Genomic DNA, 17,972 nt, shown 5'->3' with positions numbered 1-17,972 from the left:
GTATGCAGTCTTCTTGTCGAAGAACAGAATATATTACTTATCCAAGTAGGAATTTAACTTTTCCTTGAGATAACTTATGATTTGTGACTTTCAAGGATTTTAAGCCTTCAAACACGGAGATTTCTAGATCACCCCAACTTTTATTTGACTACCTCATTGTATTTATTCTTTTTAAGTTTACAGAATGCTCATTCAGAAACAAACCAACCATAGCTACAGATACTGGATTTAAATAAATAACCTACTAATCCTTTCTATTGCTACTGCTACCACCACCAAGAGTATCAGTAATCAATTGCATAACTATTCTTAGCTTAAGTGTATTATTTTCTCCTTGGTTGTCCTGCTATGTAATTGTGTAACTGCCCAAAGAGACAATGCTGACATTTGTGGAGAAACTGCATTTACTAACTAATGAGATACAGATTTCTAGAAATCTTTTTGCCTTAACAACTACAGGTTTCTCTCCACCACTATCTTCCATTCAGTTTAGGTACCTCTAATTTTGTGCTTCGGTATCTGTTTTTAAATTTCAATTAGAAAAATGGAAGAAAGAGGCCCCAGAGTTGCTTGGGTGGACGTGATAGGAGTGGGAGAATAGAATAGAATCAAGAGACCTGGTTTAAAGGTATGATAGATAATATATATAACCAGAGATAAAAAGTCTTTAGAGAAATAGGCTTTCTGGAGAAATAATCTACTTTTGGGGGAAAGTATACTGACTTTGTTTGTTAATTAAAAAATTATCCCAAGTAAAAGAAAATAAAGGGAATTATACTGGTTCTGCTCATTGAGCTTTCCTCTGCTGAAGCAGACGTAGAAGTATCTTACTTCATGCTCCTAGGCTAATGACCTTTTTAGCGGCTGATTTAATTAATGAATACTTCCATGCTAAATAGTGATGGGATTTGCTATCTCCTTCTCTAAAGATTCTGGCTTGCATTATTTTTGCAGTTGCCCTTCACTTTGCCTTATTTCTGTGTCTTCTGTGTTTCAGGGAGCATTCAAATTCTGCCAATTGGATATTTACATCACAGACTACCATTTTCTGGACACAATGCTGATCTTCATGCTATATGGCTGGTCTGTCATTCCCCTCATGTACCTGCTGAGCTTTCTGTTTACTAAAAGTACTTCTGCCTACATCAAACTTGTCCTATTCAACTACCTTTCAGGCATTTTCAGTGTCCTCATAGATGCCACTCTTCAGTTCGGTAAGGGTAAGGGGCTTCACAAAATATCTCTTTCCCCAGAAGGCAGTAAATAAATAAATAAATAAATAAATAAATAAATAAATAAATAGGAATGGACTAAAGACATTAGTAGACAATTAAGTTCACAGTTTGGGGAAAATCCTGTACTTTATATAAGTCCATAAAATTATTTTTGAGTGCCTCTGATATTCTGGGCACTGTGTTAGAGCTGGGATCCTCATGCTGAAGTGATAGGACTGATCCTGACCTACAGGTCTTTGACAGGGTTCCTTCTCTCTATCCCCACCTCCAGTAACTCCATCACATGACCTAAAAAGTCCCTTTCGCAACAGATATGGTAAATTTTAGGAGCATTTGTCCTGAGACTCATTTGTCAGAGAGAGAGAGAGAGAGAGAAAACACAAAAAAGCAGCTTTCTTCTTTGAAGGGGAGGCCTCAGAAAGTTGGAATAAATTCTGTATCAACTATAGGAGGCCATTATTATCTTTAAAAAGATGAGCACTGGGTGTTGTATGGAAACCAATTTGACAATAAATTTCATATATTAAAAAAATAAAATAATAAAAATGTTCTTCCTTTTTTTAATTTTATTTTTTCAATTTGCATCCAAATTATTTATCATATAGTGCAACAATGATTTCAGGAGTAGATTCCTTAATGCCCCTTACCCATTTAGCCCATCCCTCCTCCCACAACCCCTCCAGTAGCCCTCTGTTTGTTCTGCATATTTGAGTCTCTTCTGTTTTGTCCCCCTCCCTGTTTTTATATTGTTTTTGCTTCCCTTCCCTTATGTTCATCTGTTCTGTGTCTTAAGGTCCTCATATGAGTGAAGCCATATGATATTTGTCTTTCTCTGACTAATTTTGCTTAGTATAATACCCTCCAGTTCCATCCACGTAGTTGCAAATGGCAAGATTTCATTCTTTTGGATTGTCGAGTAATACTCCACTGCATATATATACCACATTTTCTTTATCCATTCATCCATCGATGGACATTTGGGCTCTTTCCATACTTTGGCTATTGTCGATAGTGCTGCTATAAACATTGGGGTGCATGTGCCCCTTTGAAACAGCATACCTGTATCCCTTGGATAAATACCTAGTAGTGCAATTGCTGAGTCATAGGGTAGTTCTATTTTTAATTTTTTGAGGAACCTCCATACTGTTTTCCAGAGTGGCTGCACCAGCTTGCATTCCCACTAGCAATGCAAAATCATGTTTCTCTGCATCCTCGCCAACATCTGTTGTTGCCTGAGTTGTTAATGTTACCCATTCTGATAGGTGTGAAGTGCTATCTCATTGTGGGTTTGATTTGTATTTCCCTGATGATGAGTGATGTTGAGAATTTTTTCATGTGTCAGTTGGCCATCTGGATGTCTTCTTTGGAGAAATGTCTATTCATGTCTTTTGCCCATTTCCTCACTGGATTATTTGTTTTTTGGGTGTTGAGTTTGATAAGTTCTTTATAGATTTTGGATACTAACCCTTTATCTGATAGGTCGTTTGCAAATATCTTCTCCCATTCTGTTGGTTGCCTTTGAGTTTTGCTGATTGTTTCCTTCGCTGTGCAGAATATTTTATTTTGATGAGGTCCCAGTAGTTCAATTTTGCTTTTGTTTCCCTTGCCTCAGAGACGTGTTGAGTAAGAAGTTGCTGCTGCCAAGATCAAAGAGGTTTTTGCCTGATTTCTCCTCAAGGATTTTGATGGCTTCCTGTCTTACATTTAGGTCTTTCATGCATGTTGAGTTTATTTTTGTGTCTGGTGTAAGAAAGTGGTCCAGGTTCATTCTTCTGCATGTCGCTGTCCAGTTTTCCCAGCACCACTTGCTGAAGAGACTGTCTTTATTCCATTGGATATTCTTTCCTGCTTTGTCAAAGATTAGTTGCCCATACATTTGTGGGTCCATTTCTGGGTTCTCGATTCTGTTCCATTGATTTGAGTGTCTGTTTTTGTGCCAAAAAATGTTCTTCCTTGATGTTAGGGCAGTTCGTAGTGAAGTGAAGAGAGGGAAGAGTGTAGAGGAATCTTGAATTCTTGGGAGAGGCTGACAGTTTTGTTGAAGGAGGTTTTATCGTATGGCTGTCCTTCCCTAATTCAATGAAAAGGTACAAGCTTGTGAGCACCCTAACAAGGTTTTCCAAAGAAAATCTCTATATGCCTCTGACACACATACAATTACCTAAGCCAGTTTTTCTTCCTCCCAGGCCTGCTTTTTATAGTATTCTCGAATTTGTATCTCATTTTCCTTCTCTGATTTTGAGATTCAGGGAGATATTCACTAAAATGGTTATTGTTAAAAATGAAGTTGTTGATTCACCCTCTAATGTACATTTCAACTGACCTCAGCACTTCCCCCACATCCTCCCTCTCTGCTGTTGCTCCACAAACACTGGTCTTGTTCCCTTAGTCCTTCACTGGTCACAAAATAATTGCCTGTAACTTCCTTTGAGAATGAATAGTTCACATGTGTAAGACTTAAGCTTCCGCATAGCAGATGAAAAAAAAAAAAACGAACGTGTTAGTAGATATACCTTAGCACTCATTCTCACAAAGGAATACCCAAATTATGGAAAGCAAATGTCTGTATATTTTTGCACACTTGTCCAAAGACAGGTGTTTGGACACATGTTTTGTGATGTGAGGAAGACTCACCTGAAATCATTTGAGTTTGTGAGACCTAAAATGAAATGATCATTTAAGGAACTAAAGAGATATATAGTTGTTACAGGGTAATAATAGGAGTAAATTACTACTTTAGAAAAGTTTTGGAAGGCTTTTTTTAGGAAGAATACGTTGCAAAGAGTAATGCAGAGTAAAATGGGATTAAAAACAGAAGCCAGTAGATTTGGCAATTAGAAAGTCACAGGAGATTTCCACTTTTGAGCAGCAGAGCAAACACTGAAGGATACTGTACCAAAAATAATGAACTGAAAAGTAAGTATGGAATTGGCAGAGGCCAACAATAACAAAGCAATAATTGAAGGTAGCTTTGACTTGAGGTTATTAACAGCATCTGGTGACATTTATTTTCCATTGTATAAATAGGATCAGAGAAGTCAGAATAAAAAGCATAGAGGTACAACAAGGTTTAATATCTTCCTATTTAAAATTGGAAGTTCAAAGGGCTACTCACTTCAAGGGTAAACAAGGGGCACCTGAATGTTTCAGTCCATTAAACATCAGACTCCTGATCTTGGCTCTGTCATGATCTCATAGTTCCTAAGATTGAGCCCTGAATCATGCTCTGCACTGACAGTTCAGAGCCTGCTTTGGATTATCTCTCTCTCTGTCCCTCCTCTGCTCTCTCTCTCTCTCCCTCTCAAAATAAATAAATAAACTTTTAAAAAGAGTGAACAAAACTAAAGCCACAGTAAGACACATAAAGGAAATTTGTAAGGGTTGAATTTGGCACTGGAATGAGGAATAACAATTTCCCTTTGGAATTTGTAAACACATGCAAATGTTCATATTGGTTTATATCCTGAAGTCATAGAACCTATGTAAGCTAAAAAACATAACTTGATAATTTATTTTAAATCTCAGTTGGTTGTGTGTGCCCTAGGTGAGTGGCAAAGGTATACACAATTCCCAGACTTCAAAGTATTCCCATAGTTAAATTTTCTAGAGAACTTGAGATCAAATTAAAAGCACAAAGAGAAGAAAGAGAAAAAAATACAAGCTCTTAAGAGCAAGTGCTAGCAGAAATCACAAATTGTAGAATCACAATCAGACCTGCAAAATTAAGATTTGGGGACTTTTGAATGATATAAAATGTGTATGTTTACAGGGTGACTTTTCAGTCACCCAGGGTGACTGAGCCTGGGTGGCTCAGTCGGTTGAGCGTCCAACTTCAGCTCAGGTCATGATCTCACAGTTCATGGGTTTGGGCCCCACGTTGGGTTCTGTGCTGCCAGCTTGGAGCCTGGAGCCTACTTCGGATTCTGTGTCTCCCTATCTCTCTGCTCCTACCCTACTCACACTCTGTCTCTCTCTCAAAAATAAATAAAGATTAAAATATGTATGTTTAAAATATATAAATTGTAAGAGTCTCAGTAATATGAGCAAATAATAGAACATGTAATAAATAATAGGACATGTATGCATGTGTGTTATATATAGGCATACAATATAAATATATATGTTTAAACGATTAATATGTATAATGTGCATTTAACATGCATAAATATGTATGTTTAATATATTTAAATTGTAATAGAGAGTCTCAGGTATAAAAGCAAATACTGGAATATATATAATAGAATATGTAATAAATAAAATAACATATATGCATATACTATTTATGTACATGTATGTTATACATGCATATAATAGAGACAGAGAAAGAGAGAGAACAAGTAGACTTGAAAAAGATCCAAATAGAATCCTGAAAAATGAAATTTAATAATAATTTAAATTAAGAACTCAACAGATAGAAGTATCAGCATATAGATGGGTATTGTTTTTTTTATCCATTCTGTCACCCAGTGTCTTGGTTTTTAAGTCTAAGGTAGTAAGTATTGCTACTCTGGCTTTCTTTTGACATCCATTTCCATGATAAATGTTTCTCCATCCCTTCGTATTTTAATTTACAGATGTAAATTAAATTTAGGTGTAAAATGGGTCTCCTGTAGGACCCATATAGATGGGTCTTGTTTTTTCGTATCCATTCTTTCACCCTATGTCTTTTGATGAGAATGTTTAGTCCATTTACATTCAAAGTAATTATTGAAAGATATGTATTTATTGCCATTTTATTACTTGCTCTGTGGTTGTTTCTCAAGTTTTTCTCTGATCTCTTCTTGCCTTTCTCTCATGTTTTGTTGATTTTCTTTAGTGATATATTTGGAGTTCTTTCTCTCTATTCTTTGCATATTTATTAGTGGTTTTTGATACATGGTTACCATTAGGTTTTTATATAAACTCTTCTGCATATAGCAGTCTATATTTAAGTGATGGCTATTTAGTTTGAACCCATTCCTTTCTCCTCTCCTCCACACATTTTTAGGGATATAGTATAATATTTTATATCCTTTATTTGTGAAATTAAGTACAATTTAAAATTAATTCCATAGCCACACTATCCACATTTCAAGTGCTCAGTAGCCACATGTGTATATTGGTGCAGCTATAGAGCTCTTCCATATTCATAAAAAGATAGAGTGGTGTATATAATTAGTGCCATTTTTGGCATCTGCTCAATTAGCCAATATCCTGAATCAATGATTTGTCTCTATCAACTCAAAATCTACACTGGACAGAATCACTATGGGTTGGGCGCTTGAAGATTTGCTTCTTGGCCATCCCTCTTTGCCCAAAATGTTTTATATGAAGTTTCTGTTTAGACTGGCCTTTTATCTTCTTTCTAAAAAATGGAATTCGTTATCAAAATTTCATATTGTCACTTCATAAATTAAGCATGTTCATATCTCCAGGAACTTAGTCTCTAATAATTGTTCAAATCAAATGTATTCTTTAGAGAGACAGAAGTCTGGTTCCCTTGAAGATTTTTCTACTCTCAAACATGTCTTAATTTCCCCATCTGTTCCCCACTGTTGAATTGTAGGCTATATCTCTGACCCCTACTTTATTCCCTTAATTGATAAATTAGGATTAGAAATGTAAAAAATAGTAGGGGTTTCCTGTCCATATCAGGTGCCATAAGTCTTATCACATAGACACCCACTTCACCAAAGAGACTTTTCAGAACTCTGCAATTATCAACACAAACTGTCACTGGATATTGACTGGAAGAAACTTATTGGGTAGTAATTAGTATTCTTCAAATGTAATATACTTTTTTAATTCCCCAAGTTTATTTTGGTCATCCTTGGGAGATTTGTTGTCCTAGGGATAGTTCATTTCCTATAATGAAATCTAATTTTATCATCTTTTTAGAAGTTCAACATAAGATGTCAAAAGCCACCAGAGCCTTCATACTTAATTCATTACTGTTCTTTCCTAATTACAACCTTGCGAAGTGTATCGATGACTATTTTACTTTCTACCAGATAAAGAAATGGTGCTCTGGAAACAAACATCCTGTCTACATAAATTGTAGTAAAGAAAGTAAGTATCATTAATCTTAAACATAAGACTGCCAGTAATTTTTCCAGCAAAAATGGGTTTATTGGGGAATGGGAGAGAATTGCAATACAGGACAAGCAAGTTACAGCAAATCATAGACAAGTCTCACAAACATTATTATTTTAGAGAGGAACATTATTTAGGAGGAGGGGAGAAATTGGGAGGAATTGTTTGAACAAAAGTCCATTGGAGAGAAGCAAGTGTTCAGGGTGATGACAGTTTCTTATTGACTGAGCTGCAGGGGGTAGTCAATTTCTTATAGGAGATACAGTATGCTTTTTTGTTGTTGTTGGGGCCTGTAATCGATGATTCTTTCTTTTTGAGGATTCTTCTGTTGGGTGTACAATTGACAATTCTTGTAATTGACAAGTGGCATGGTATGAGAGTTCTGCCTATTGGCCTTCTGACTCCATCTTAGTGAAGCTTACCTTTAATTTTCACAGTATCCTTGGAGTCCCTAAGCCTAAAAAATTGGTCTCAGTCTTAGCCTATGAGACATGTGGGGAATCGGCCCTTATTTCAAAGGAGAGAGTCAGGACACATATTCAGTACATAAGTCATTTTATCAGAGTGGGAGAAAGCCTTTGTAATAACAAAAACCTCAAAAACAAAGCCAAGTTAAGTTTCAAGTAGTCATCGGATATAAAAATAAGAGCTACTAGTAATCAACCACATGGTAACTATGTTATGTTAAATCTTCACAGCCTCAAGTTATCAGTTTTTATACCCATTTTGAGGAAACTGTGCCCTAGGCCACATAGCTTTTGTGGTCCAGAACTGAGATTCACAGCTTATGTTCCCTCATTGCATAATGCATTTCATCTTTAGAAAAAAACCTCCATAGGAAGAATTTGTGTGATATTTACTTGTGTTACCTCTCAGCACTTTCATCACTCATAAGCACCCACACTCACTTGGCCACAACTTATTTGAAGGAATAGATAAAACCCATTCTCCAGTGTCTAATATAGTATCTGCACATAGAGGAACTCAACTTTTTTAAATAAATAAGTAAAGGTCAGGATGTGGTGATTTGAGTAATAAAGAGCAGTACGATAGAGAAAAGAGCCAGAAAAAGAGAGTAAGAGAAAGGAGAACAATACTGCAGATTTGTCAGAAAGAGTAAACATTTAGAAATCCTCATGGTGGTGGTGCCTGGGTGGCTCAGTTTTTTAAGCATCCAGCTCCTCATATTAGCTCAGGTCTTGATCTCAGGGTCATGAGTCCAAGCCCTTCCTGCACTGGGTGCCATGCTGGGCATGGAGCTTACTGAAAAGGAGAGGAAAGAAAGAAAGAAAGAAAGAAAGAAAGAAAGAAAGAAAGAAAGAAAGAAAGAAAGAAAGAAAGAAAGAAAGAAAGAAAGAAAGAAAGGAAGGAAGGAAGGAAGGAAGGAAGGAAGGAAGGAAGGAAGGAAGGAAGGAAGGAAGGAAGAAAAGGAAGGAAGGAGGAAAGAAAGAAAGAAAGAAAGAAAGAAAGAAAGAAAGAAAGAAAGAAAGAAAGAAAGAAAAGGAAAGAGGAAAGAAAGAAAGAAAGAAAGAAAGAAAGAAAGAAAGAAAGAAAGAAAGAAAGAAAGAAAAGGAAGGAAGGAGGAAGGAAAGAAAGAAAGAAAGAAAGAAAGAAAGAAAGAAAGAAAGAAAGAAAGAAAGAAAGAAAGATCCCCACAGTGGCACTGTATCATTTATTAGGTAATTTTGGAAGTATCTTATTTTTGTGAGAGTGGGCAGAATGAGAAAGGTGGGAATATTTAGTAGCAAACCAGATCCTACCTAGAATAGCAGTTGATGACCTCAGAGGGAAGATCAGTAAACTGTAACTGTATGACAATAAACTTTAGCAGATGGGGTGAGGTGGGGAAAAAAATGGAAGAGAAATATTTCATGCAAAATCTAGTGACATGGAAAGTCAGGTATTACTGAGTCTCCATAGAAGCATGGAGTATTTTGTACAGCAATATAGAAAGGTTCCAGTTTCTCCATATCCTCTCCAACAATTGTTATTTTCCATTTTTTTATTATAGTCTTTCTAGTAGGTATGAAGTTGTATCACACTGTTGTATCAATTTGCATTTCTCTAATGACCAGTGATGTTGAGCATCTTTTAATGTGCCTGTTGTCCATTTGTGTATCTTTTTCATAAAAGTGTCTATTCAAGTTCTCGGCCCATTTGAAATTGGGTAATTGGCCTTTATATATTCTGTAAAGTAGACCCTTCTTTGATATGTGGGTTGTAAATATATTTTCTCCCATTCTGAGGGCTATCTTTTCACTTTCCTGCTAGTGTCTTTTGATACACAGCAGTGTTTCATTTTGATGAAGTCTAGTTTATTCACTGTTTTTTTGTTTTTTGTATACTTTAGGTGTCAATTGCTTAATCAGAGGCCACAGAGATTTATTCAATGTTTTTTCCTAAGAGGTTTATAGTTTTAGCTGTTACATTCAGGTTGTTGATCCTTTTTTAGTTGATTTCTGTATATAGTGTGAGACAGTGTTCCAACTTGATTCTTGTACATATGGATATCTAGTTCTTTCAGCACCATTTGTTAAAAAGACTATTCATTTCCCCATTTAATTAACTTGGCACTCTTGTTGAAACCAGTTGACCTCAGAAGCATGGGTTTATTTCTAAACTCTCAATTGTATTTCATTGATCTGTATGTCTGTCCTTGTTTCAGTATCACCCCCATCTTGATTACTTTAGCTTTGTAGTAAGTTTTTGAAACTGGAACTTGGCTATGTCTTGATATTTGTTTTGCAATTCCTTATACATTTAAGAATTACCTTTTTTGAGGGCGGGGTGGCACCTGGGTGGCTCAGTCAGTTAAGTGTCCAACTCTTGATTTTGGTTCAGGTCATGATCTCATGGTCATTGACAGTGCAGAGACTGCTTGGGATTCTCTACCCTCTCTCTGCTCCTCCCCTGCTTGTTCGTTCTCTCTCTCTCTCTCTCTCTCTCTCTCTCTCTCTTTGAAAATAAATAAATAAAGTTTAAAAAAAAGAATTACCTTTTTTTAAGACCCAAAAAACAAATCTAGTAGGATTTAAACAAATTTTATTTATTTATTTATTTATTTATTTATTTATTTATTTATTGAGAGAGAGAGAGAGAGAGAGAGTACTCAAGATGCATGCACGAGCAGAAGAACAACAGAGGGAGAGGGAGAGAGGGAATCTTAAGCAGGCTCCACACCCAGTGTGGAGCCCATCATGGGGCTTGATCTCATGACACTGGAATCATGACCTGAGCTGAAATCAAGAGTCAGACACTTAACTAACTAAGCCATGCAGGCACCCCAGAATCTGTAGGACTTTTATTGACATTGCCTTAATTCTATAGAACAATTTTGAAAGATTTAATACCTTTACAATTTTGATTTTACAGTCTATGAACTTGGTACATTCCTTTGCTTATTTAGTTTTAGCCATCCATCTATTTACTTATGCCTTCTGCATTTTTATTTAATACTGTTTATTTGTTATTGGTTTAGAGGTATTATAGATATGTTGTTAGCTTTATTCCTACATATCTTTTGATGATGTTATAAATGGTATCACTTTTGAAGAGTCATTTTTCATTGTTTTTTGCTGATATAGAGAAATCAAATTAAAGAGCTCATTTTTTGTATATTGAACTCCCTAAATTATTTTATTAACTTTAATAATTTATGAGTAGATTATTTTTCATTTTCAATGGGTACACTCAAAGCAGCTGCTAATAAGGACACTACTTTTACTGCTTTTGTTAAGGACAACTTAAATATAATCAAGGTGGTGATAGCCGACATCAGTTTCACTCCAATTTCAGAGAGAACATCTTCACTGATACTGACTATATGCTCTATTTCACACAGCTGTGATGAGTCAGAACTGAGATTCAAAGGGATCCTAGTTTTTGGATTAAAAACGTTTTGTTTTGTTTTGTTTCTACCCTGTGTTTAGTAAACCTTTTTTTTTTTTAAATCACAAAAACTGTTCAGTTTTTCTTAAGCTTCTGTTGAGATGGGCAAATGATTTTTCTCTTTGTTTTACTGAATTACATATTCTGTTGAATTACATAAACGGATTTTCTAATGTTAAATAATAAAAAAATTAAATAGACTGAATAATTACACATGGAGATTGTTGATCATGTTTCCTTAATAAAGATAGAATTATTTGGGTGTCCTATTAATAATTTGGGGAGAGGAATTAATAGAGTTTTTGTAGAATCCTTTCATTTATCTAAATTTTCAAAATCATTGGAGTAAATTTGTTTATAATATATTCTGGGTTTTTTTTAATGTTTATTCATTTTTGAGAGACAGAACATGAGCAGGAGAGGGGCAGAGAGAGACACAGAATCTGAAGCAGGCTCTAGGTTCTGAGCTGTCAGCACAGAGGCCAACGTGGGGGTCGAACTCATGAACCACGAGATCATGACCTGAGCTCAACCAACTGAGCCACCCAGGTGCCCCATATCTTCCGGTATTTTTAACACCTGTGAATTCTATAGAACTTATTTTCACTTATGATATTCTGAATTTTTCCACCCACATTGTTTCTTGATAAATCTTACCAAAGTTTTATCAATTATTTTAGTCTTTTCAAAAAACATGTTTCAGGGGCACTGGGGTAGCTCAGTCAGTTAAGTGTCTGACTTTTGATTTCGGCTCAGGTCATGATGTCACAGCCATGAGATCAAGTCCCACACCTGACTTTGTGCTGAGTGTAAAGCCTGCTTAAGATTCTCTCTCTTCCTCTCTATCCCTCTCCTCCTCGCTCTCTTGCTCTCTCTCTCAAAACAAGAAATAAAAAACAAATTTTCACTTTTGTTGATTCTTCCTATTGCATGTTTATTTCCTAAATTATCAATTTAAGCTCTTTATTATTTTCCACATTTTCCATTTTGGGGGATTAATTTTCTAACATCAAAAGATGGGTTCTTAAATCATTTATTGTCAGCCTATCTCCTTTTCATGATAAGGATGGATCGCAGTGGGGTTTGGGAAGTTTGTATTTTCCTTGCTTGTATTTTCTGAACTTCCTGTATTTGTGAGTTGATCTCTCATTACTTTTATAAAATTCTCATCTTGGGAAGATATCACTTTTGAGAAGAACAACCTAGAAGACAGAATTACCCCTTAGAAGCTTGATGATGGGAGAGGAGTTCCGGAAGATGGCGGCGTAGGAGGACGCTGGGCTCACCGCGCATCCTGCTAATCACTTAGATTCCACCTACACCTGCCTAAAACCCAGAAAACCGCCAGAGGATTAGCAGAACGGAGTCTCCGGAGCCAAGCGCAGACGAGAGGCCCACGGAAGAAGATGACATGATATTATATATGGAAAATCCGATAGACTCCACCAAAAGTCTGCTAGAACTGATACATGAATTCAGCAAAGTTGCAGGATACAAAATCAATGTACAGAAATCAGTTGCATTCTTATACACTAACAATGAAGCAACAGAAAGACAAATAAAGAAACTGATCCCATTCACAATTGCACGAAGAAGCATAAAATACCTAGGAATAAATCTAACCAAAGATGTAAAAGATCTGTATGCTGAAAACTATAGAAAGCTTATGCAGGTAATTGAAGAAGATATAAAGAAATGGAAAGACATTCCCTGCTCATGGATTGGAAGAATAAATATTGTCAAAATGTCAATACTACCCAAAGCTATCTACACATTCAATGCAATCCCAATCAAAATTGCACCAGCATTCTTCTTGAAACTAGAACAAGCAATCCTAAAATTCATATGGAACCACAAAAGGCCCCGAATAGCCAAAGTAATTTTGAAGAAGAAGACCAAAGCAGGAGGCATCACAATCCCAGACTTTAGCCTCTACTACAAAGCTGTCATCATCAAGACAGCATGGTATTGGCATAAAAACAGACACATAGACCAATGGAATCGAATAGAAACCCCAGAACTAGACCCACAAACGTATGGCCAACTCATTTTTGACAAAGCAGGAAAGAACATCCAATGGAAAAAAGACAGTCTCTTTAACAAATGGTGCTGGGAGAACTGGACAGCAACATGCAGAAGGTTGAAACTAGACCACTTCCTCACACCATTCACAAAAATAAACTCAAAATGGATAAAGGACCTGAATGTGAGACAGGAAACCATCAAAACCTTAGAGGAGAAAGCAGGAAAAGACCTCTCTGACCTCAGCCGTAGCAATCTCTTACTCGGCACATCCCCAAAGGCAAGGGAATTAAAAGCAAAAGTGAATTACTGGGACCTTATGAAGATAAAAAGCTTCTGCACAGCAAAGGAAACAACCAACAAAACTAAAAGGCAACCAACGGAATGGGAAAAGATATTTGCAAATGACACATCGGACAAAGGGCTAGTATCCAAAATCTATAAAGAGCTCATCAAACTCCACACCCGAAAAACAAATAACCCAGTGAAGAAATGGGCAGAAAACATGAATAGACACTTCTCTAAAGAAGACATCCGGATGGCCAACAGGCACATGAAAAGATGTTCAACGTCGCTCCTCATCAGGGAAATACAAATCAAAACCACACTCAGATACCACCTCACGCCAGTCAGAGTGGCCAAAATGAAGAAATCAGGAGACTATAGATGCTGGAGAGGATGTGGAGAGACGGGAACCCTCTTGCACTGTTGGTGGGAATGCAAATTGGTGCAGCCGCTCTGGAAAGCAGTGTGGAGGTTCCTCAGAAAATTAAAAATAGACCTACCCTATGACCCAGCAATAGCACTGCTAGGAATTTATCCAAGGGATACAGGAGTACTGATGCATAGGGGCACTTGTACCCCAATGTTTATAGCAGCACTGTCAACAATAGCCAAATTATGGAAAGAGCCTAAATGTCCATCAACTGATGAATGGATAAAGAAATTGTGGTTTATATACACAATGGAATACTACGTGGCAATGAGAAAAAATGAAATATGGCCTTTTGTAGCAACGTGGATGGAACTGGAGAGTGTGATGCTAAGTGAAATAAGCCATACAGAGAAAGACAGATACCATATGGTTTCACTCTTATGTGGATCCTGAGAAAGGTAACAGAAACCCATGGGGGAGGGGAAGGGAAAAAAAAAAAAAAAGAGGTTAGAGTGGGAGAGAGCCAAAGCATAAGAGACTGTTAAAAACTGAGAACAAACTGAGGGTTGATGGGGGGTGGGAGGGAGGGCAGGGTGGGTGATGGGTATTGAGGAGGGCACCTTTTGGGATGAGCACTGGGTGTTGTATGGAAACCAATTTGACAGTAAATTTCATATATTAATAAATAAATAAATAAATAAATAAATAAATAAATAAATAAAAAATAAATCAAGCAGAAAAAAAAAAAAAGAAGCTTGATGATGTGCAAAAAAGAAGGAAAATATAGCAATAATGGATAGTACTGCAGAAACGGAAGGTTATCAGGAAATCAGAAAACTGTATCCACATTACCACCACACTACCACTACCACCAGCAGAAGGACATTTATTAAAGAAATTACATTTCACTCTGCCAACAAAAATCCTTTCATAAACTAAGCAACCAAGGAATCAGCCCAAACTTATCATCACTACTCCATAAAATTATTGTTTTGATGGTTCATGAAAATTCCCAATTCACTACAGAGATAACCAACATTCATAAAAAGCTAGTATGGCTAGAAGACAAAAATAAAAATAACACATACTAGAAAATAAAATTTAAAAAGCCACAGAGTTAACTTAGTTAGAAATATACATATAGTGGGGTGATATGTAGGAAGCAAATATGGCTAAACATCAACATAGTTGATACTAGGTGGAGGGAATGGTCTTTATTTTATTATTTCAATTTTACTTTATGTTTGAAAAAATTTTTCAATGATAACACGGAGGGAAAAGACACTCCCGTAGAATACATAGAGCATGATACTATTTCTATAAAGTTCAAATTCAAGAATTAAACAAAATTTTATTTACTTACATATATAGCTTTATATATTTACATATTTCATATATATTTAATGGTCTACTTGTATTTAAATAAAATAGGAATGCAGAATACAATTCATCATAGTGGTTACCTGTGGAAGATGGAAATATATGAAGGAGTATCTAAGTATTTTAAAATTGTTTATAAATTCTTAATTTGGAGACTGAGTTCATAGATTCCATTATGATATGCTTTAAATCTGTACATATATAGCATACAATATGCATGAATCAAGTGTTTTTTATTTAGAATTCTAAAGTATGAGGAATAGAAAAGGTAAAATAATACTAGATTTGATGGTCTAAGCAGGAATCTCAAAGGATCCCCTGACAAATTATTAGGCTTTATAAGCCTAATATTGTGGTTGATTAATGCAAAATAAATACAAACAAAACATTCAATTGCATTTCTATACATCAACCATAAACACTTAGAAAAGTGTTCAAAGGCAAAGCTGGAACAATTTCAACAACAAAATAAGGTAGTATTGGATTTGTAACTGAAAGTATAAATTGATAATATGAATCTGTTTTGATATAAATAAATGACTAAATAAATAATGATGGATAGAAGAAAAATTCTCCATAGAGTTTCAATCAATTTATGTAGATGTTCCAACCTCTAGGAGGTAGAGGATAACTTCCCACTCCATATTTGTGGGATGTACATTTTGACTTCCCTCCAGAGAATAGAGAGCACAGACAAGGGAGGAGAGGGAGTAACTTTACAGCAGAGAAAGCTGACAAACACAATCTCAACCACGTGATCAAAGTCAACATTAACAGTGACAAGTCACACTGGTAGTGTGTACATTTTATTGTTGTTGCAATAAAAATATCCCTTTACTTCTGTGAGTTTCCTCCCCCAAATCCATAATCCCAGTCTAATAATGAAGAAGAAAAAAAGAAACCATTAGACAGGTCCCAAATGAGGGATGTCCTACAAAATTCCTCACCAGTACTCCTCAAAACTGTCAATATCATGAAAAAAAATAAAGAAAATCTGAGAAAATGTCACAGCTAAGAGGAACCAAAGGAAACATGACTACTAAATATAATATAGAATTCTGGACTGGTTCACAGAAGAAAAAAGAATAACACTACATTAGAAAAAAAAGGAATCCTGAAAATGTCAGAGACTTTAGTTAATGGTAATATTTGGTACTTATTAATGATAATATTTATTCGTTATTGTAACATACCATACTAATGTATGTTCCTAATAATTAGGGAAAGCACATGCAAAGTATGTGGAATTCTCTATATTGTCTTTACAATTTTTCTGTAAATCCAAAACCATTCCAAAAGATTGACTTTTTAAAGGAGGGAGAGTATATAATTTTCTTATAACAAATTCTGGACTTTTTACTCAACTTCTCAAGACAGTTCAAGAAGTATCACTAATGGTCATTTTTACCTTTTAAACGCAAAATGTTACCTTTTGCAAGAGTACTTGCACTTTAATACTGGCTTCTAATTATTGGTTTAAGATTTCACACTTTTGAAAGGACTTGGAGCATTTTTTCATGGCATGTAATAATAAGCGTATAATAAATATATTAATATTCATCTGCTTAGCTTACTTGATTACCATACATTATATTCATGAAATTGGCCTTCAGAATTCATTGTTGAATATTAGTGTAGCAGGATAATCACTTCTCACACTCCAAATAGTTTACTTAGTGTAGCCTAATATTTCATTCCACCCTATATTTCTTATTTATTGTTTTCTCAGGCCTTGTTCATAGTGTCAATGTTCTGTACTAATCTCTCTCTCCACCCCCCCACCCCCCCCACCCCCCACCCCCCCGCCATCCTCAGATACTGCGAAGAATGTTTATTCTTTGGAAGAGAAAATGATTGGAAAGTACATGATTGTAATGAGTATCACAGGCTTTATTTGCCTTCTCTTGCTTTTCTTTTTGGACACTACTTTGTGGAAGCTAAGAACATTTCTCAGTCAATATGTTTACTTTGGTATCTATAAGACATTCAGGAAGGTAAGTAATTAAGCATGATCCTTAAGAATAACTCCAAGAAAAGGGAACATTAAGCCTGAAAAGCATGTATCTATATATGACTATCTCAGTTAGGGTAAAAGAAAATCTGTGTTCACAGAAATATGTTTTCTTAAATAAAACTCATTGAGGTTTAATTTACCTACAATAAACTGTATTTGTTTTTATTGTTTCAAAGCACCAAATTTTGTGTTTACTAATTTTCTTTATTGTTGACTATTTTCTCTTTCATTGATATTTTTGGTCTTTATTTAAAAATTTTTCTTCCTGCTGCTTGCTTTTGGCTTACTTCTCTCCTTCTAGCTCCTTTATGGAAAGACTGAAACTACAGGTTTTAGGTCTCTCTTCTTTAATAACACAAACATTTAAAGCAAAACATTTCCCTGCAAACACTCCTTTAGATGTACTCTGAAAAAATTTGATTTTGTACATTTTTGTTATCATTCAAATGTTTTAAGTATTTTTTAAATTTCCTATACGATTTCTTTTTTGATGCATGGATTACTTTAAAAGTCTGTAAATAAATGTAAAAATATTTGGAAAGTTTCTAGCTATATTGTTATTGATCCCTAGTTTAATTCCTTTGTGGTTAAAAAACATACTCTGTAGTGAATTTTTTAAAAAACCATTGATAATTGCTGTATATGGCTCAGCAGGTGACCAATATCCGTATTGTGCCATGTACATGTGAAATAAATGTGTACTTTA

At 35.4% G+C, this 17,972-nt stretch overlaps 1 protein-coding gene across 7 annotated transcripts in view; it reads left to right on the top strand.

Moving 5' to 3' along the window:
* The window catches only part of LOC131500702 (phospholipid-transporting ATPase ABCA3-like), a 186,887-nt gene that overhangs the window by 142,070 nt on the left and 26,845 nt on the right, over positions 1–17,972 (top strand). For all 7 annotated transcript variants that reach the window (XR_009256433.1, XR_009256434.1, XM_058710038.1 and 4 more), the window contains 3 exons: positions 998–1,214; positions 7,113–7,283; positions 17,068–17,246. Coding sequence is in view for 5 of the 7 variants with exons in the window: in XM_058710038.1 (XP_058566021.1) it covers positions 998–1,214; positions 7,113–7,283; positions 17,068–17,246 (567 nt within the window). In the remaining 2 variants the exon portion in view is untranslated. The remainder of the gene's footprint in view (positions 1–997; positions 1,215–7,112; positions 7,284–17,067; positions 17,247–17,972) is intronic.

Source organism: Neofelis nebulosa, chromosome 18 (assembly GCF_028018385.1).
Source record: "Neofelis nebulosa isolate mNeoNeb1 chromosome 18, mNeoNeb1.pri, whole genome shotgun sequence".
Taxonomy (NCBI): domain Eukaryota; kingdom Metazoa; phylum Chordata; class Mammalia; order Carnivora; family Felidae; genus Neofelis; species Neofelis nebulosa.
This window is presented reverse-complemented; position numbering and strand designations above follow the sequence as displayed.